This window comes from Otolemur garnettii, unplaced genomic scaffold (genome assembly GCF_000181295.1).
Source record: "Otolemur garnettii isolate 467f Iridium unplaced genomic scaffold, OtoGar3 scaffold00046, whole genome shotgun sequence".
NCBI lineage: Eukaryota > Metazoa > Chordata > Mammalia > Primates > Galagidae > Otolemur > Otolemur garnettii.
The window spans coordinates 2039058-2061525 of NW_003852441.1; the positions used below are offsets into that span (position 1 = coordinate 2039058).

At 40.2% G+C, this 22468-nt stretch overlaps 1 protein-coding gene across 2 annotated transcripts in view; it reads right to left on the reverse strand.

Moving 5' to 3' along the window:
• ULK2 (unc-51 like autophagy activating kinase 2) overlaps window positions 1-22468 on the reverse strand; it is a 104104-nt gene that overhangs the window by 65021 nt on the left and 16615 nt on the right. For both annotated transcript variants that reach the window (XM_003791063.3, XM_023514015.1), the window contains exons 4-10: window positions 19823-19855; window positions 19494-19530; window positions 15188-15361; window positions 14405-14478; window positions 10163-10264; window positions 8669-8727; window positions 6525-6607 (exon numbers count right to left, since the gene is read on the reverse strand). In XM_003791063.3, the coding sequence (XP_003791111.3) occupies window positions 6525-6607; window positions 8669-8727; window positions 10163-10264; window positions 14405-14478; window positions 15188-15361; window positions 19494-19530; window positions 19823-19855 (562 nt within the window). The remainder of the gene's footprint in view (window positions 1-6524; window positions 6608-8668; window positions 8728-10162; window positions 10265-14404; window positions 14479-15187; window positions 15362-19493; window positions 19531-19822; window positions 19856-22468) is intronic.

Here is a 22468-nt window from a genome sequence, read left to right on the forward strand (position 1 = left end):
TGTAGTCCCAGCTACTTGGGAGGCTGAGGCAAGAGAATTGCTTGAGCCTAAGAGTTTGAAGTTGCTGTGAGCTGTGACCCAATGTACTCTACTAAGGGCAACAGTCAAACTCTACCTCAAACAAATAAATAAATAAATAATCTAAAACTCTGGCTAGGCATAATGGCAGATGCCTAGAATTCTTCCTTTCTTTTTGAGACAGAATCTCACTTGTCACCCTCGGTAGAGTGCTCTGATGTCACAGCTCACAGAAACCTCAAACTCTTGGGCTTAAGCAATTCTCTTGTCTCAGCCTCCTAAATAGCTGGGACTATAGGTACTTGCCACAATGCCCACCTATTTTTAGAGATGGGGTCTCACTCTTGTTCAGGTTGGTCTCAAACTTGTGAACTCAGGTGATCCACCCACCTCGGCCTCCCAAATACTAGGATTACAGGTGTGAGCCACCTCGCTTGGCCCTAATTCTACCATTCTGGGAAGCTGAGGTGGGAGGATCACTTGAGGTCAGCAGTTTGGGACCTGCCCAAGTAAGAGCAAGACCCATCTCTACTAAAAACAGAAAAATTATCTGGGCATGGTAGTGGGTGTTTGCAGTCCCAGCTACTCAGAAGGCTGAGGCAGGAAGACTGCTTGAGCCCCTAAGTTTGAGGTTGCAGCGAGCTAAGATGATGCCAGGGCACTCTGGTCGGGGCAACAGAGTAAGACTGTCTCAAAAAAAAAAAAAAAGAAAGAAAGAAAGAACAGTCTAAAAACCTCAGAAAGACGCCTCTAGGTCATGGTAGCTGTTTCCCAAAGCCCTGGTGAAAGCTGATCTGCCACAGAGTGCCTGTTCACAAAAGGTCACCACGTGAAACTTTCCCCAAACCTACACTGAGGCTAAGGGCCTTCCTTCCTTGTAGGATTCTAGGCATTTTTTCTTTTCCTTTCTTCCATTCCAGATCTACTGGTCAAAGAACTGAAAATACCTGGAGAAAGCCTGAGGCTCTGGGAACTTCTCTGCAGATAATCAGGAATTTGGCCATTGGCAAACTACCCACTTTTCTCTATTTCTGTGCTTGCTATACAAGTCACCTTCCACAGTACCAGGATCCCTGACCATACTTCTCCTGGCACTGGTTTAGATACGTGCGCCTTTTCCTTCTAACTCGAGAATCTGAGAAAACCAAAAGCTTCAGAGAATTGATTCAACTACCATTTGAGAATAGTGCCCTTCCCACCTCATAGTGGTTCAAGAAATATCTTTTGTTTTTCACATTTCCTTCATTTTATCTAGTTATGACAGCCTGAGGAAAGCAGGAAACTTCTCCAAATGATAAATTATATTATATCTAGGAATTTACAATAAATGAAGAGGACTTGGGGAGTATAGTAGAGGCACTAGGAATGTTAATACCAGTGAACTGCATACTCAAAAATGGCTAACACAGTAAATTTTATGCTTTGTGCATTTTACTACAGTGCAAAAATTATTTAAAAAGGAGCATTAAAAAAATTAGGGGAATAATGAGAGCAATTTTGGAGACAAAACAGAAGAGACTAAATATAAAATTCAATTCAAACAGATCGTTTAAAATAAACAGAAGAATATGTATTCAGAAAGTGTGTGACCCAGTGGACCCAGGGAAACTAAATTTGCATTCGGATTTTGGCACACATCTTGGAAATTTTTTTTTTTTTTTTTTGAGATAGTACCTTACTTTGTCACCCCTGGGGAGAGTGTTGGGACGTCACAACTCATAGCAACCTCAAACTCGGGCTTAAGTGATTCTCTTGCCTCAGCCTCCCGAGTAGCTGGGGCTACAGGCACCCACCACAATGCCCGGCTATTTCTAGATAGGAGGTCTCACTCTTGCTCAGGCTGATACATCTTGGAAATGTTAAGTTTGCTCCTGATCTTAATGAAAGTAACAGATGATATTAGGAGAAATATATAACAATTCCTTAACTACGCTTATTTAATAATTTAAAAATATATTCTGGCCAAATCCTTTTCCACTTACACATGCAATTTTTTTCACATTTATAACTTTAAATTTCTACTCTCTTTCCACTAATTCAACTACCTCTTCTTGGCAACACAAAGTCAGTAAACTCAGGAATTTGTTTATATCCTTCAACATGAGTTTTTAAAGTACTCAGAAATTAAAGTTACAGAGTTTTGAACCGCTGAAATAATGATCTTCTTGAAGAGACTGCCAAATCCCCACTTGCTAAGCCTCCTCTCTAAAGTCACTCAAAAATATATTTAGATTCCAAGGTAGTAAACAAAAAAAAAAAAATTACTTTTTCCCTTAACATTTATGTTTCTGGATGCGTGCTGTGGTGAATATTTGCACTGAATGTCCGTGTTTAACCTTTTATCTAATTATTATTTAGTTATTTTTTGAGACGAGAGTCTCACTATGTTGCCCTCAATAGACTGCTGTGGCATCACAGCTCACAGCAACCTCAAACTCTTGGGCTTAAGTGATTCTCTTGCCTTAGCCTCCTGAGTAGCTGGGACTACAGACGCCCACCACAATGCCCGTTTTTGTTGTTGTTGTTGTTATTGTTTGCCTGGGCCAGGCTTGAAACTGCCATCCTTGCTGTGTGGGTAGTGCCCTAGCCACTGAGCTATAAGCACTGCCCTATTTATTTATTTATTTATTTATTTTTGAGACAGAGTCTCAAGCTGTGGCCCTGGGTAAAGTACTGTGGCATCACAGCTCACAGCAACCTCCAACTCCAGGGCTCAAGCGATCCTCTTGCCTCAGCCTCCCAAGTAGCTGGGACTACAGGCGCCCACCACCATGCCCGCCTATTTTTTGGCTGCAGTTGTCATTGTTGCTCAGCAGACCCAGGCTGGGTTTGAACCAGCCACCCTAGGTGTATGTGGCTGGCTCCCTTACCCACTGGAGCTACTGGCACCACCTTACTTTTTTTTTTTTCTTTTGGCCAAGCCAGGTTTGAACCCACTACCTCCAGTATATGGGGCCAGTGCCCTACTCCTTGAGCCACAGATGTGCCTTATTTTTTTTTTTTTTTAGACAGAGTCTCAAGCTGTTGTCCTGGGTAGAGTACTGTAGTATCATCAAAGCTCATAGCAACCGCCAACTCTTGGGCTCAAGCTACCTTCCTTTCTATTTTACAGAAAATAGTTTTTTCTATTTTTATTAGAGATAGAGTCTTGCTTTTTGCTTAGGCTTGTCTCAAACTTGAAAGCTCAAGTGATCCACCTGCCTTGGCCTCCTACAGTACTAAGATTGCAGGTGTAAGCCACTGTGCCTGACCTTAATTATTTATTTTGATCTTTATTATTATCAGTATTATTATTTTTGAGACAGAGTCTCATCCTGTGTCCTGGTTAGAGTGCTGTGATGTCACAGCTCACAGCAACTTCAAACTTCTGGGCTCAAGCCGTCCTCTTGCCTCAGCCTCTCAAGTAGCTGGAACTACAGGTGCCTGCCACAACACCTGGCTCATTTTTCTCTTTGTAGTACAGATGGGGTCCTGCTTTTCTCAAACTCCTGAACTCAAGAAATCCACCCATGTTGGCCTCTCAGAATGCTAGGATTACAGGCATAAACCACAGCGCCCAAGCACTACGAAAGGTTTGTGACAGACTATGGCACGATCCATTATTTCAGTTCCAAGAAACACAGGGTTCCTTTTTGATTCATCAGTGAAAGTTTCAACTTGCTTGGCTTACCAGTGTTGCTGGGAGGGCTTCCAGCACAGTCCACAGAGATTTTATGTTTCTTGATTTTTGTATATCTCAAACTTTCATATTGAGTATGTATCTGTTAGGTATGTGGACCACAGCATAAGATGTCTTTACATTTTCTGAAGTCCCTTGGTACACATGAGCAATTGGCTCCAGAACCACCCACACACACCCAATTCCCCTCTAATGAAGTCCTACAATCAGCTCTGTGTATATATAGGTTTCAAACCCACATATATTATATTTCCAATCCACACCGGGCTGAAAAAAATCTGTGTGTAAGTGTACAAGGATTACCTGCTATCGCTAAAACTATTAGCATCTGGAATTACATTAACCAGTGGATGCATTTTAAGCACTGTCTGTTCACTCTAGCTCTGACTTTTTACTTCTAATTTTTTTTGCTCTGAAATTTTTTGTACTTATCTCCATAGCAATAATCCTGACCCATTCCTTAACGATGCTGTAATAACTATCTTAGTATCTAAGTTAGGAAAGAAGGCTGGGCTCAGAGTGTGGAATCCTAACACTCTGGGAGGCTGAGGTGGGTGGACTGCTTGAGCTCAGGAGTTTAAGACCAGCCTGAGCAGTAGGGAGACCCTGTCTCTACTAAAAAAAAATTGAAAAACTGGCTCGGCACCTGTAATTCAAGCGGCCAAGGCGCCAGCCACATATACTGGAGCTGGCGGGTTCGAATCCAGCCCGGGCCGGCCAAATAACAATGGCGGTAGCCAAAAAATGGCCAGGCATCATGGCAAATGCCTTTGGTCGCAGCTACTTGGGAGGCTGAGGCAAGAGAATTGCTTGAGCCCAGGAGTCGGAAGTTGCTGTGAGCTGTGATGCCACAGCACTCTACTCAAGGCGACAGCTTGAGGCTTTGTCTCAAAGAAAAAAAAAAGTTGAAAAACTTAGCCTGGCATTGTAGCAGGTACCTTAGTCCCAGCTACTTGAGAGGCTGAGGCAAGAAGATTACTTGGGCCTAAAAATATGAGGTTGCTGAGAGCTAGGTTGACACCACAGCACTCTACTCAAGGGGATGGAGTGAGACTGTCTCAACAAAAAAAGAAAGAAAAGGAAGAAAAGGAAGGGGAGGAAAAAGGAGCGGAGGGAAGAAGGAAGAAAGGAAGGGAAGGAGGGAGGCACATTCTGGACTTGAAAAGTTCAATAACTGAATGAAAGCTTCACTAGAGGAGCTCAGCATCAGATTTACACTTCCAAAAGAAACAACCCACAAGCCTGAAATCAGACCAAAAGACACTTCCAATCTGAAGAACTGAAAGAAAAAAATATGGAAAAGTGAACAGTCTTAGAGAGCTGTGGGACATCATCAAGCACAGACCATATAATACATAAGACAATGACAGCACAAAGGAAGAAGAATGGAATTTTACTAGATTCAAAAATGACACCGAACAGTCACATGAATCTATAAGAAGAAAAGAACACCAGCAATGGTGAATGTACAGGCTGACATAGACCCTAGAAATACATCTTTTCTCCTTTCTTCTCTGAACTTTTTTTTTTATTATTAAATCATAGCTGTGTATCTTCTCCAAACTTTTTAAAAAGACCTAAGATTGTACAAAGCAAAAGCTAACACTGTATCACTGAGATTACGATACAGACACAATATATGTGTATAATGCAAAAAGGGAGGAAGGAATAAAGCTCTATTGGAAGAAAACATTTCTATGTTGTTTTTGTTTTATTTTGTTTGAGACAGAGTTTCATTTTGTCCCCCTCAGTAGTGCTATGGTGTCACAGCTCACAGCAACCTCCAACTCCCAGGCTTAGGTGATTCTCTTGCCTCAGCCTCCCAAATAGCTAGGACCACAGGTGCCTGCCACAACACCCGGCTATTTTTTGTGGCAGTTTGGCCAGGGCCAGGTTCGAACCCACCACCCTTGGTATATGGGGACAGTGCCCTACTCACTGAGCCACAGGCACCACCCCATGTTTCTATGTTTTAATGATATACAACTAATATTTATATAGACAGTGATAAATTAAGCATATTGTAATCCTTACAGCAATCATTAAGAAAATAACTCAATAAATAGTATAGTCTATTTTCAAGAAGCAAGCCAGACTGATCCTTTATAAAACATTAGTCAGATCATTTTTCCTCTGCTCAAAACACTCCAACGGCTCTCATTACACTTTGAGGAAAACTGCAAGTCTTTAACTGGCCTTCCGGTTGCCCCTTAAGCTTATGTGTATGGGGTGGTGCCTGTGGTTCAAAGAACCTATAGGGCGCCAGCTCCATATACTGGAGGTGGCAGGTTCAAACCCAGCCCCAGCCAAAAAAAAAAAAAAAAAAAGCTTACATGTATGCTCCCAGCTCTCAACATCTGTCCTAGCTATTCGCTCTGCCTGAAGAGCTCTTCCCAGACATCCATGGGGCTCATTCTCACTGCATGGCCATCAAGTCTTTGTCTGAATGTCATTTTCTCAGTGAAGAGTTCACCTGACTGCCTTATTTCAATCCCTACCTCCACCTCCATTTCTCTTCCACCTTTATTCTTCCCCAGAGTTTACAGCTCTTTCTAATATAACATGAAATTATAGTTTATAAATTATTTATTGGGTCTCTCCCACTAGAATATATGCTACAAGAAGAGACTTTATTATTCTATCTCCAATGCCTAGAACATAATAATAAGCATTCAATGAACATTTCAAAAACAGTGAAGGAATTAAAGAAAAAAATGAAATTGACTTAATTTTCTTCTAAAATCTCTATAAGTATCTTTAAAAAATCTTTTCAGCATATATAAAAATAAAATCAGACAAACATGCAAAATTGGAAACAATTTCTTACCAAAATCCATTCTATCTTTTTGGTTTCTCTGAAGCAAACCCAAAAGAAGATTAGCCAGATAAGGTGACGTTTCCCTGGGAATACTGAGGGAAAGGAAAAAAAACACCAAAACAACATCAGTGGTGAGTTTATACAGAGTGTGTGAAAAATATGTATACAAATTTTAAGAAAGGAAAAAGCTGTGTTAAAACTGTAACACTCAATCTGTAGTGATAATGTTTGTTATCTTGTATATTGTATCTGGTATCCCTTATAATTGCAGAAGTCAAACATGACTTGAATATTATAATTTTAACACAGTTTTTTCCTTTCTTAAAATGTAGGTACTTTTTGGCACCCTCTGTATGTACTAACTACATTACTTTTACATTCAGTATGATAAATGAAAGTGTATATGAAGTTTTCACAAATACAGTAGAACCTCTGTAAGTTGACCACCCAAGAGACTGTGATACACTGGTCAACATATGGAGGTGGTCAACCCAGGGAACTAGGCCTATTGTGCTGATGTTTCCATGTGGGGCATGTCAATCTGTGAGAAGTAGGTCAACTTAAAGAGGTGGTCAAGGCAGGGAGATGGTCAACTACGGAGGTTCTACTGTACTACATTTATACCAAGAAGACCATGGTAAGCCTCATACTTTAAAGAAAGAGCACTGAATTTGAGAAGATTCCTATATTTTGCTTATTATTATCGGCTTTAGTATCTGCAGGAGTACATTTCCCAAGCCAGATGATCTTAACATAATTCCAACTTTGCATAATAGTTGCTATAAAGTTCACTATCAAAAAAACAGCCACCTCCAATTCTGTGCAGAAAAGGGCAGAACTTGAATAAATACAAATGAGAAATAATACAACTTCCTAACATCCAAGATGAAAACAACAAGGTAACAGAGAAATGAGTTTAATGATAGGAATTTACAACTTACAGAGTATAAAGTACAAATAGATACTAGGTAAAAAAGGAGCCAATTTCACTAACAAAAAAAATACATATGAAATTAATAGCTGACTGCTTCACCTCCAAAGGCTTCCAATCTGATAACATTCCTTTTTGGTAAAAATGAGGGGAAAGGCACACTCTCTTATCCTGCTGTATTAACTGGGGCAGCCTATTTGGAAAGCGTAATGCTCAGTCTAGCAATTTCATTTCTAGAGGTCCATCCTAAAGAAATGCACACATGCATAAAGGTACACATACACACACACTCTTCACTAAATCTTGTTTGTAGTAATCAAAAAGTGAAAACAGTGGCAGCACCCATAGCTCAGTGGGTAGGGGGCAAGCCACATAAACCAAGGCTGGAGGGTTTGAGCCCAGCTGGAGCCTGCCAAACAACAATGACAACCGCAACCAAAAAAAAGCCAGGTGGGTACCTGTAGTCCCAGCTACTTGGGAGGCTGAGGCAAGAGAATTGCTTAAGCCCAAGAGTTTGAGGTTGCTGTGAGTGAGATATGACTCCATGACACTCTACCAAGGGTGACATAATGAGATTCTGTCTCCAAAAAAAAAAAAAAGTGAGAACAGAGATCTGATTAAATAAAATATGATACTTCTAACTACAAGACTTTACATAGCCATTCAAAAGAATGCAGCAGTTCCTTGTCACTGAATATTATCTATGAGTAAAAAATAAAAGTTGCAGAACAATTCACAAAGTATGATGTAATTTGTTTAAAGTACACATAGGTGTATAAACATACACATAAACAGGCACTCTTACAAAGCACAATCAGCACAGAAAAACAAAAAAAAAGAAGGAATCAAACATGTATAAAGAACTCCCACCAAAAAAAATCTGGAAAGATACAAAGCAAACTCTTGTTATTCCTAATAAAAGATCAAAGCCTAGCAGAAAATTTATTTTCTACTTTCTGTACATCTATTCTGTTTACATTGCCCCACAAAAGGAATACATGTAACTTCTATAATTTTACTTTAACTTTACATTTTAAAAAAGAAAGAAAATGGCACAGTACTACCCTGGTCCTTAGGTCCTTAGTGGTCATTTTCTGATTCCTATTCTAACAAATGCTCTCACATTTCTGTCAACAGAAAAAGGGATCAATAATGGAAGGATACAATACACAGAGTTCCAACAAAGAGCACTGTGCTCACCCAGTGTAATCTAAACACATACCTAGGCATTAAGCTCCTGTTTTTTTCATAAAACATCCTTAAGTCTTGAGGACTATTGGCCTAGTAAAAAAACAAAACAAAAAAAAGGTTTAATTTCCTACACAATGGGGCAAAACTTCCAAATCATGTGATTGACACTCATATTCTTGCTATACAATAGAGATTCTGAACTTGAAAGACGTGGACTGCTGAATGAACCATAGCTGGGCATTAGAAAAGCAACAGTAACTATGAAACTGTGTGAAAATTCTGTATATCTGAGTATGATGCATCTTTTCTAAGGCCAGACCCTCAGAGGGACCTGAAACTCAGAAAAGGACCTGTAATTTAAAAAAGTGCAAAACATAGTGATAAAAATTGTCCTAAAGCCACCAGGTTACACGGCCTACCCAATAGGTACATTACATTGTATAAAATCCAGGTGTATTTTACCTTAGGACCTTAAAGGAATTCAAAGGGAAGAACTTTGTGTACTGCTGCTAATTCAGCCTCTCCATAGCAACAGGTAGAATCCTTATCAAGAGCTGCCAAATTAGTGAAGCCTCCTCTACACACTAAATTGGGAGACTTAAGTATTTAACCTAGATCTGTCATCTAATTTTTTTAAATACCCTCTTGGGCAAATAATTTCACTTTGTTCCAGTTTTTGGATTAAAAGATCTTTCTTGTAACCAAAAAATTATAACGTGGCAATATAAACTCAAAATAAACCATCATGATTATACTCTACAGGGCCACCTTTTGACAGGATGTTAGGTGAGAGGAGAGGAGGAAAGACCCAAATTAATTTTCAAATAATCACCTCTCTCTCATCCAGCAGTGTCAGGGGTAAGAGATGGAGACACAGTCTCCAGTGATCTCCCTAGACAAGCCCCAGACCTCAAGTGGATTCCGGGACCCAAGAACCAGGCTAAACAGAAGTGCTGATGTAACTGTTCAGTCCCATTTCCCATCAGGATAGTTCTGACCCTAGTTAGTTTTCACTACCCTGCAAAACAGGCTTCATGGAAGTCCACCAGAAAGAACAGGCAGATAAGAGGAAAAAAGCAAAAGATATTCTGACTCACTATAGCAATTTTTGCCTGTAACAAAATGAAGGTAAGTCAAAAAGGAGCAAAAACACTGCTTTCAAAGTATTCTTTTTGTTGTTGTTGTTGAGACAGAGCCTCAACCTGTCCCCCTGGGTAGAGTACCGTGGCATCACAGCTCACAGCAACCTCTAACTCCTGGGCTCAAGCAATTCTCCTGCCTCCGCCTCCCAAGTAGCTGGACTAGAGGCCCCTGCCACAACACCCGGCAATTTTGGGGTTGCAGCCATAATTGTTGTTTGGCGAGTCCAGGCTACATTCAAACCCACCAGCTCAGGTGTACATGGCTGGTGCTTTAGCCACTTGAGCCACAGGCGCCAAGCCCAAAGTACTCATTTTACAAGTCGAAGGCAACTGTAAAATGAGAAGATCCTCAAACTGAGGACATAAGAAAAAAGTCAGGTTACCTGAAAAGGTGGCTTTCCTACGAGGCACTGATAGATCACTGTTCCTATGCTCCACAAGTCTGCCTTGGCATCATAATGTTGAGACATAATAACCTCAGGAGCCTGGGTGTAACAAATTCAAGAGATATGCATAACGTAATCAGTAAGTAGATATTAACTGGTAATGGTCACCTCCTAAAAACTACCAAAATAAAACTTAACACATTGTGCTATTTCTCTAATCAAACGATACTGTAATGAACTTAGAATTACATTACTATGTAGATTCACCGGTAAATCTCAGTAACAATGTATAAAAAGAAGCAAGTTGTAGCCACATTATTATGGATATATAAAGTTTAGTGAAAGTAGTGAAACAATAATAAAGAAAACTACACATCAGTTATTGGACAGAGGTCCCCTCGGGGGTGTGGGAGTAAGAGAGCAAGCAACGAATCAGGGAGAAGAACAAAAAGGACTGAGCTACCTCTGAAATATTTCCTTTCTAAAAAAAGATCAAGGCACATGTGGCAAAACATTACCTTTGTTAAATATGAGTGGTAGGGACACAGGTGTTTGCTACATTATTTCCTATATTTTTCTGTAATTTAAAAAGGTTTTAGGACAGCGCCTATGGCTCAGTGAGTAGGGCGCCAGCCCCATATACCGAGGGTGGCGGGTTCAAACCCAGCCCTGGCCAAACTGCAACAAAAAAATAGCCGGGTATTGTGGTGGGCACCTGTAGTCCCAGCTACTCGGGAGGCTGAGGCAAGAGAATCGCCTAAGCCCAGGAGTTGGAGGTTGCTGTGAGCTGTGCGATGCCACGGCACTCTACTGAGGACAAGAAAGTGAGACTCTGTCTCTACAAAAAAAAAAGATAGTCATTTCTTTCCAAACCATATAATCCCATTTGATGATAAGGAAAGGTGTCTCATAAACCATCAGTTCTCCCAGCCTACATTCCCATGGAACATTTAACTCTGCAGGATACAGTGGAACACGTGGGTTTAGGAGTCTCACAGATGTGGGTTTGAATCCTATGTCACTTCCCAGTCAGAAATAAAATGATGTAACCTTTTTTTTAAAAAAAAAAAAAAAAAAAAGAACTAGTTATTAGAGCCGGGCACAGTGGCTCATGCCTGTAATCCTAGCACTCTGGGAGGCTGAGGCAGGTGGATTGCTTGAGCTCGCAGGTTTGAGACCAGCCTGAGCAAGAGCAAGACCCCATCTCTAAAAATAGCCAGGCGTTGTGGCAGGCTCCTGTAGTTTCAGCTTCTGGGGAGGCTGAAGCAAGAGAATTTCTTGAGCCCAAGAGTTTGAGGTTGCTGTGAGCTGTAACATCATGACACTGTACTAAGAGTGACAAAGTGGAGACTCTTGTCTCAAAGAAAACCCAACAAAACTAGTTTTTTTTTTTTTTTTTTTGGAGACAGAGCCTCAAGCTGTCGCCCTGGGTAGAATGCTGTGCCATCATAGTTCACAGCAACCTCCAACTCCTGGGCTTAAGCAATTCTCCTGCCTCTGCCTCCCAAGTAGCTAGGACTATAGGTGTCTGCCACAACTCCTGGCTATTTTTTGGTTGCAGCCATCATTGTTGTTTGGCAGGCCTAGGCTGGATTTGAACCTGCCAGCTCAGGTGTATGTGGCTGCTGCCTTAGCTGCTTGAGCCACAGGCATCAAGCCAAAACTAATTATTAAAGCTCAAAAACTTTTTCTATACCAAATCTACAGTCTCACTTTTTACCCTCAGAAGGGTGCCATGGCATCACAGCAACCTCAAACTCCTGGGCTCCAGTGATCCTCTTGCCTCAGCCTCCTGAGTGGCTAGGACTACAGGTGCCCTGATGCCTGGCTATTTTTAGAGATGGGGTCTCAATCTAGCTCAGGCATTCCACTGACCTCAGCCTCCCAGAGTGTTGGGATTACAGGCATGAGCCACTGCTCCTGGCCCAAATCTACTTCCTTGATTATAATGTTGCTTATGTATAATAATGTTGTTATGTATAATAACATTTATAATTTTAAAAATTACTTTGTACTTGAGTATCAAATTGGTTCTGCCTTGAGAATTGCGTGCTTTGGCTGATTATTAAAGAAGTTGACCCAATAAGAAATTTATAGGTACGATAAATAAAAATGTCATGCTGGAGTCTCAGCACCCGTAGCACCGTGGTTACTGCACTAGCCACATATACCAAGGCTTGCAGGTTCGAATCTTGCCTGGGCCAGCTAAACAATAACAACCACAATAAAAAAATAGCCAGGCATTGTGGTGGGCGCCTGTAGTCCCAGCTACTGGGGAAGCTGAGGCAAGAGAATCGCTTATGCCCAAGAGTTTGAGGTTGCTGTGAGCTGTGATGCCAGAGCACTCTATCAAGGGTGACATCATGAGATTGTCTTAAAAAAAAAAGTTATGCTGGAGTTGGGCAATGTGGTGGTGCATGCCGATAATCCCAACTACTTGGAACTGAGGCAGGAGGATCACTTGAACCCAGGAGTTTGAGACCAGCCTGGGTAACATAACAAGAGCCAATCTCTTTGAAAAAAGAAAGTTATACCTAGAAAATAAAATTTCACTATCTTTAAGCATAACTGACATTTCCATTTAACATTTGTCCTGATTGATGGTACATTTAAAAAAAAACAAAACAGTTAATGAAAGATAGGAAAATAACTCTAACAAAGCAGAGAAATGTTTTTGCTTTGAGGACAATTTTTATTATTATGCTTTGTATTACAGCTTTTCTATTGTTTTAAAACCTTTTTATTTTATTTTTTTTAGAGACTGGGCGTAGGCAATTCTCTTGCCTCAGCTTCCCAAGTACCTGGGACTACAGGCGCCCGCCACAATGCCCGGTTATTTTTTTGTTGTAGTTTGGTAGGGGCCGGGTTCGAACCTGCCACCCTAAGGGGAGGCAGCGCCCTACTCGCTGGCGTATATGGGACCAGTGCCCTACTCACTGAGCCACAAGCGCCACCCATAACTAGTTCTTGATCTTAAAGTTGATTTTATTTATATATTTTTTATTTTTTTATTTTTTTTAAAATAGAGCCTGGACAACTAGAGTGTATGTCATTAGCCTAGTTCACAGCCATCTCAAACTCAAGCAATCCTTCTGCCTTATTCTCCCAAGTCGATGGGACTGTAGCATGCACCACATCTAGCTAGTTTTTTCTATTTTTTAGTAGCGATAGGGTCTCACTCTTGCTCAGGCTGGTCTCAAGCTCCTTGAGCTAAAGCTATCTTCCTGCCTCAGCCTTTCAAAGGGCTAGGGTTATAGGCATGAGCCATCACACCCAGTCTCAAACTTGATTTTAGATTAGAGAAATTTCTAGTTGAACATAAACCTATTTTAAATTTAGAGCTGAAATCTCTTCATTTATTTACTTCACATAATTCCAAAGCTCTAGAATTAACACATTTCCAGGCTTCATACTCCACATTAGGTTAGAAGTTTCATAGCCTCTATGTGAAAGGATAAAGAAAAATGCTAAGATCTTTCAGCTTTCAGTGTGAGCTGATGGGGAAAGTGTCTACAATACCAGGATCCTGTCAAGAGAGACAACAAGCAAAAGATGAGCATATCTGATCGCTGAAGAAGTGCCCCAAAAGGGGGTTTAGCTTTTTAGAATTCCTAAAGTACACCATACCAACCATACCAAGACTATACTTCATAAATTTTTATTCTCAATTTAATCCAATAGGCTATTTGTGCCATAATAATGTATCTTTTAAAAAATAGAAACAAATCATCCAGGAAGTTTAAATTAAAAAAAAAATTAAAAAAAAAAACAAATGGGCAAAAATGATTTACTTTAACAGTCCACTACACTAAAGCAAAAGACATCTGCATTATAACCTCATGGGTAATATAATTAGTAACATTAGTTGCCAGGTGTGGTGGCTCATGCCTGTAATCCCAGCACTTTGGGAGGCTAAGGAGAGTAGATCACTTGAGCTCAGGAGTTCCAGACCAGCCTGAGCAAGAGTGAAACCCTGTCTCCACCAAAAATAGAGAGACTAGCCGGGCACAGAGGCAACAGTATCGCTTGAGCCCAGGAGTTTGAGGTTGCTGTGAGCTATGATGCCATAGCACTCTACCAAGGGTGACAGAAAGAGAGACTCTGTCTCAAAAAAAAAAATTTAGTAACAGCTCAAACTATATATAAAATCACATCTTACTTAGAAAAAGAGGATTATACTTAAATCCCAGCACTTATAGTGCCATGCTTTGAACACACAGGGTGCAAGTATTCACTCACCATGTACATCGGGGATCCACACAGGGTAGCAGCCATCATGTTACTATGCAGGTAACGAGCAAAGCCAAAATCCGCTATTTCACAAAATAAAAATTAGAAAGACAAATGATAACTGTGCTCACTTTTAACATAGATCATAACTCGTTAAGACCCAAAAAGGCACAAAAAGAACTGTGAAAAATAAACACCTTATTGAATAAGACTATCCACCAACGAAAAATGTAGCTACTATAATTTCAACAGCTAAGAGACAATGATCAATGGCGTGAGTAACATAAGGCTGGTAACCGAGGTGCACCAGACTCCATGTGTGAAGTGCTGATTACAATAAATGGTTCACTAATATAGCTTTCACTAAATACAGACATCAGACACAGAATTTTAACTGCTTTTCCTTACTAACGTTCTGTTTCAGATAATTCTGCAATAGCACTAAGAAAAGTTTCAAAGCCTGAACTTTGATCCCTATGTCGTGGTGAGCTGTAAACAGTGTAATTTGCTGCCAGTCACCACACTACTGTAAACTTCCCTCAGGAGAGAAGCAGGATTTGCTTCCTAGGATTCACAGTTAGAGCTCCTGATATGAGCCCAATGGCCCTGACCTTTAGCAAATGCTACCGCTAATGTAAAGGCCTCACATGTCTAAATAGACCTCATTGACCGCAATAAAAATTTCAAATTGTATCAATAAAATCCATCTTTCTAACAAAGTTAAACTAAAATTATCTAAAAATACAGTGTCTCACATGTGTCCTTTTCATGAAATAATGCATGGCTGTTTACCTATTTTGATGCGAATACCACTGACACTGGACTTTCTGCGATTGGCATAAGACAACAAGATGTTCTGCGGTTTGAGATCTCTGTGGATTATTCCTTTGCTGTGCAGGATTCGCATGGCAGCTGCAATCTGATGCAGAAACACTCTGATAGTATCTTCACTGAGAGTTCCTTTAGCTGGTACAAAAGGAGTCACATAAATATTTACGCACACAAAATTAAATACATCTGCATATTCCATCAAGAGAACTGTGTTGTAGAGAAGACCACAAGGGGAACAAGGAACTGCAACTGATATTCACTTTTTTATTTTAATAACTTTATTAAACTAAAATCTATGAGGAGAAATCATAGATTCAATCAGTCTATTATAAAGAGAACTGATGTGCATTTTCATCTTCAGTTTTCACTTTTCCCTTCTGTTTTTTTTGTTGTTGTTTGTTTTGAGACAGAGCCTCAAGCTGTCCCCCTGGGTAGAGTGCTGTGGCATCAACAGCTCACAGCAACCTCCAACTCCTGGGCTCAAGCCATTCTCCTGCCTCTGCCTCCCAAGTAGCTGGGACTACAGGCGCCTGCCACAACGCCCAGCTATTTTTTGTTGCAGCCATCATTGTTGTTTGGCGGGCCTGGGCTGGATTCGAACCCGCCAGCTCAGGTGTATGTGGCTGGCGCCTTAGCTGCTTGAGTCACAGGTGCTGAGCCATTCCCTTCTGTTTTTACTGCTACAAATACCCATAATAACTCTGAACACAACAGGTGCTCAACAGACGTAAATACCCTTTATGAACCAGAAAATAAGCTTCCCTTCATATTAGTCAAATATCTCACATAAATGCCTGTGTTTAATATCAACCATCGCCAGCACAAATTAAAAACAGGAGAAATCCTCGACCAGAGAGAACTGGGAACTCTGGTTCCTTGTACCTGTCAGGAAGCTGAGTTCCTCACCTTCTCCTTCCTCTTCTCCCTCTCACTGTCCAATACCTCGCCCCATCATATCACCCTTCACTACTGAAGACTCCTCTAAGAGTAAATATTTTAACCTGTTTCCACTAAATAAAAAGGTAGCATGAACATTTGAAGGGAGCCAGGATTCAGTAAATACTACAGTCTTTCTGTGTATGCCGGAGAAACCAGCTTTCTGGTTAAAGTTTGATTTGGAGTCAGCTGCCACTTCTCAAATCCCAGCTCCCCACTTAAGTGTGCGACCCTGGAAGACAACCCCTCTGTACCTACTTCCTCCTCTATAAGAAGCCGACAGTGGCACTAACCACAGGAGGTTCATGTAATTAAGTAAATAAAACGTTTAATAATACTTTAGAAAATGGTCTGACACATAAATATTCAAATGTAGTAAATATGCAAATATTACAGTGGATCTAAAAATCACCAGTGTAATTCCTTAAATCTACTTTAAGGATTTAATAGCCATAAATTTAACCTATTTAACAGACATTAAATTTAAACCTATTAAATCCTTTGTGAACACACTTCTGTCTATACAAATTAGAATATATGGCTCGGCGCCTATAGCTCAACCGGCTAAGGCGCCAGCCACGTACACCTAAGGTGGTGGGTTTGAATCCCCAGCCCAGACCCGCCAAACAACAATGATGGCTGCAACCAAAAAACAGCCGGGCATTGTGGCAGGCACCTGTGGTCCCAGCTACTTGGGAGGCGGAGGCAGGAGACTCGCTTGAGCCCAGGAGTTGGAGGTTGCTGTGAGCTGTAATGCCACGGCACTCTGCCCAGGGGGACAGCTTGAGGCTCTGTCTCAAAAAAAAAAAAAAAAAAACAAATTAGAATATATTCTACACAACCTGTCCATTTGTCATTAAAAAGAAAAAATAACATTAACACCTGGAATAAGTGAAATGTTATGGTTTTAAAATCAATTTTTTAATCACTTAAGGACATATTAAGTGACATTTACGTGTTTTTAACATCTTCAGATGAAATAAATCTTCATGGTTTTAAAACTATCAAATACTCCTACAGAGAACTCAAATTATTATCAACAGGGAAAAAAAAATTATCAAATATTTTCTTCTTTGAGGGCTATTCCTAACCTATCTTCCTTCTTTAATTCTTCAAGATTCTTTTCCTGATACTCATTGTGGAAAAAAAAAAAGTTCAAGATACACTAAAACAAATCAAAAGAGAACTCTTCCATAATCTCACCCTTCAGAGATGGACATTGTTAAATATTAGGAATCCAGCGGGCGTGAGCCACCATGCCTCTCTTGTAAAAGGCATTTTGTTTCACAGAAAAAATAAAAAGTCTAAATGACCATGCTGTGATACAACGGTGTTTAACCTTCTACACATCCCGGACCTAGACCAGTGCACTCCAACAGGAATATAACATGGCCACACATGCAACTTATTCATTCTGATGAAGTATTCAAAATCCAGTGTGCATTTTATGCTTAGAGCACATCTCAATTTGGACTAGCCACATTTCAAGAGTCCAATGTGGTCAGTGGCTACTGTGTGGGACAGCATAGCCAAATGATTCCCTAAGGACTAGAATTTCTTTCTTAAGTCTTAAGAAGTGCTTTCAAACTACAAGGGATTCCCTTAAGAACTGTGGCAGAGAGAGGATAAAAAACCAAATCATACAGCAATTAAGTGATATTACTGGAACCAGAATCACACTTTGCTGGCTGCCCTTCCCCCACTCAAGCATTAGGCTCTTCAATATTGAGTCTCCTATTTTAATAATATTGCAGTGGAACATCAAATACACAGTTCAAGAAAACTGCTGTTGAAATTAACTTAAACCTTCTATATCACTGACAGTGCTTCTATAGGTAAATGATACTTCTGTTGATAAAGGAAACTGCTATCAGAATGACAGCTCTAGGCTGGTGCTGTTCACTCTGACCCCAGCAAAAAGGCACTTTCACTGGGAACACTTAAGGGTCTCAAGGAACGCAAGATTCAGAGACAGATGAAAAGAGAATAAGGTTCTTTCTAGCTCAACTCCTTCCTGCTACCAGTGAATGAAGTGCCTGTGCTATTGTATTCTATCTACTAATAAATAACATTTTAAAACCATTTTTGACCACACGACAAATTTGTTAAACTACCAAATTTGGAACAATGTTTCTAGGGAAATGACAGGAATGAAACTACAGAAGGGCTTACAGGGAGCTTTAACTATATTTTTAATTCCTTTTTAAGTTGGAGGGTTAGTATAGCATGTTCTTTATATTCTTCTCTATGCAGCTTTTGAATGCCAGCGTAGTCTATATTTTATTTATTTATTTATTTGGAGACAAAGTCTCACTATGTCACACTCACAGCAACCTGAAACTCTTAGGCTTAGGCAATTCTCTTAACTCAGCCTCCCAAGTAGCTGGGACTACAGGCGCCCGCCACAATGCCCGGCTATTTTTATGTTGCAGTTGTCATTGCCCGGGCCAGGTTCGAACCTGCCAGCTTCAGTGCAAGTGGCTGGAGCCATAACCACCATACTACAGGAGCCGAGCCGTTAGTCTATATTTTAAAGATTTTTTTACATCTCATTTTTATTTGCACTCTCCCTGATTACTAAATGAAATTATACATATTTAATATATCATTTCTCTTTTGTAAACTGTCCATACCCTTTGTGTGTCTATTCACTGAGACCTTAGTGCTGCCTTCACCACAGTCTATTATTTTTGCATATCTCCCTTCCATCTTTGAAGAAGTGAACAAGTAGGTACTAACCTTAAAAGAAAACATTTTGGAGGGATATGACGTGATCTGAATACTTCGTGTCCTACATGAATGCATTTTGGGTACACAATTTCAAGATCCATCTAGTATTAAAGTCTTACTTCTGTGACACAAAATAATTTCAATGTTACCTTTAATCCCTTATAATGTTGTTGGGTTTTTTATTATAAGAAATGGTCACTGAAATACATTCTTTCACTATAATTTTTTTTTTTTAAAGGAAAGAGACTAAAAGTTCACTGATAGCAACCCAGTTGAGCCTTTTGAAGAAGAGAAATTCTATTTGGTTTCTTCTCTCCTGAAAAGAGGACCCACCTCTCAAACACTGTTGGAGAAAGAGAGATAAAGAGAGAGACGCAAAAAGGTAAGTACTTAATACACAAACTTAGGAACAGAACCACAAAAAACAACAACTGGTCAACAAAATGACTACAAGTTAAACAAATAACACAAATATTTATTGAATGTTCCTTACACAAGTACAGGAAAGAGGAGTAACAGATTTCACAAGGTACCACTCAGGATTAAACAGACTGCAGTACTGTCTTTACTGAACAGTTAAACATTGACACACACACATTACCTTGCAAATAATCTGCCAGGTCTCCACCATTGCAATACTGATATATAAAAGAAAAATAACTAAAATAAGAACAGTGATTCAAGATTAATCCAATCTATTTTGTTAATTTTAATTTAAAAATCATTTGTATATATTGTAATGTAAATCTAGTCTAAAAATTATAGCAACTATGGAATCAGAATTTTAAAAATTTTATATTCCTCTAGTAGCATTTAAATAACTGCATTGACTTTAGTAATTCAAAATTTCAAATAATAATATACTGTCAATTTAAAAGCACATATTAATCAACAGAAATTTGAAATAAACAGAATTTGTACACTACTTACCTCCATCACCAAAAAGACAGAGTTGGGTAATTCCTGAAATGTAAACAAGTATCACTTAGAGAAAAAATTAAACATAAAATTTAGAAATGATAAAAATATCATACCTGTTCATTAAACTAGTAAAATAGCATGAAATCCATTAGAAAGTGAAATTAAAATTCCCATCACTATTTAAGTATCTCCTCTTCCCAAAGCCAAATCAAGTTTGGTGTCACTAATGTAATCATCAAGATGCTCAATTCTATTTACAGAAAGAACTAGAGAAAACTTAGTATTTGGTTATGATGGACCTAAATCATAGCTCCCAATATCTAAGATAGAAACCATGATAAATTAGGCCAGGAACAGTGGCTCATGCCTGTAATCCCAGCACTTGGGAGGCTGAGGCAGATGGATTGCCTGAGCTTACAGGTTCAAGACCAGCCTGAGCCAGAGAGAGACTTCATCTCTAAAAATAGCCGGGCATTGTGGTGGGCACCTGTAGTCCCAGCTATATGGGAGGCTGAGGCAAGAGAATTGCTTAAGCCCAAGAGTCTTGAGGTTGCTGTGAGCTAAGACGCCACGGTACCCTACTGAGGGTGACCAAGTGAGACTCTGTCTCAAAAAACAAAACAAAACAAAAAAGGATAAATTTACCACTTATTAAAAAAAGGAAAGATTTTTTGGTCCTTGGGAAAATAGTTTCATTTTGAAAATTTTGATTTGGAGCAGCAAAATGAAAATAAAAACTTTGGAATGTCCACATATTGGCCCTTTATTTTTCACATTTTTTTTTTGGCCGGGGCTGGGTTTGAACCCACCACCTCCAATATATGGGGCCAGTGCCCTATTCCTTTGAGCCACAGATGCCACCCTATTTTTCACTTTTTTTATTTTTATTTTTATTTTTGGAGACAGAGTCTCTTTGTCACCCTGGGTAGAGTGCCCTGGCGTTAACAGCTCACAGCAACCTCCAACTCCTGGGCTTAAGTGAGTCTCTTGCCTCAGCGTCCCAAGTAGCTGGGACTACAGATGCTTGCCAAAACACCCAGCTATTTTTTTGTTGCAGTTGTCATTGCTGTTTAGCTGGCCTAAGCCGGGTTCAAACCTGCCAGCCTGGATGTATATGGCTGGTGCCTACCCACTGAGTCATAGGCGCAGCCTATTTTTCACTTTTATAATAATTCATTTTACTGGATTTTATAAAAAATATCCCCTCACGCAGATCTGAAGTCAGAATTGGTACCTCAGGACAGCAACAAGAAGCAACACAAGTGGCTGCAACCAAGTTGACTCACCACATTCACCAAAGGGCTAGATGCTGTGAGAGTACTACATCTGCAAGAAACTCAGGCGATTCACTTCACTTCTCAAGAGGACGAGATAAAAAACTGAAATACACAGGCGGCAACTGTGGCTCAGTGAGTAGGGCGCCGGCCCCATATACCGAGGGTGGTAGGTTCAATCCCAGCCCCAGCCAAACTGCAACAAAAAAATAGCCGGACATTGTGGCAGGCGCCTGTAGTCCCAGCTACTCAAGGGGCTGAGGCAAGAGAATAGCCTAAGCCCAGAAGTTGGAGGTTGCTGTGAGCTGTGTGATGCCACAGCACTCTACTGAAGGCAATAAAGTGAGACTCTGTCTGTACACACACACACACACACACACAAAAACTGAAATACAGCATGCCCAATTCTTTGACCCTAGATGTATACAGAAATTCAGAAGAATGATGAAGCCATTTACTCCCTACTAAGGAACAAAGAGCCACAGCAGGATCCCAGCACGGAGTGCCAAGCCACCAGCTGGCTTCCCTGACAGCAGCACTCCTGTAATAAATTGGGAGAAGGTAGAAAACACCTAGCTCTCAAGCTGGACGGTCAAGTCTGTACAAAACAAATACCTCCTTACACCAAAAATAAAAACAAAAAATGTTATTTCTCAGAGTTAAACCATCTCTGCTATGAATGAACCAGATAGCTCTCATTATAAAACCCAATCCAATCCAGACCAAAATACCCTATAATCCTTAAAAAACAATGAGAAATCATTAAACACTACTAATTTTGAATAATATTTTCCTTCTTTTTTCCTATAAAGTATAAAGCACAAAAATACAGGGAGGCACCTGTGGCTCAGTGAGTAGGGTGCTGGTCCCATATAATGAGGGTGGCGGGTTCGAACCCAGCCCCAGTCAAACTGCAACAAAAACATAGCCAGGCGTTGTGGTGGGCACCTATAGTCCCAGCTACTCGGGAGGCTGAGGCAAGAGAATCACCCAAGCCCAAGAGCTGGAGGTTGCTGCAAGCTGTGACATCACAGCACTCTACAGAGGGCAACAAAGTTAGACTCTGTCTCAAAAAAAAAAAAAATACGATCTCAAGTCAGTGTTGCTTAATCATGTAATAGCACCAATTTTCTTTTCTTTTCTTTTGAGACAAAGTCTCAAACTCTGTTGCTTTGGGTAGAGTGCTATGACATCATCACAGCGCATAGCAAACTGAAACAAATCAACTAGGTTCAAGTGATCCTCTCGTCTCAGGCTCCTGAGTAGCTGGGGCTGCAGGTACCTGCCACCACATCCAACTAATTTTTCTATTTTCAGTAGAGATGGGGTTTTACTCTTGGTCAGGCTGTTCTCAAACTCTTAAACTTAAGAAATCCTCCTG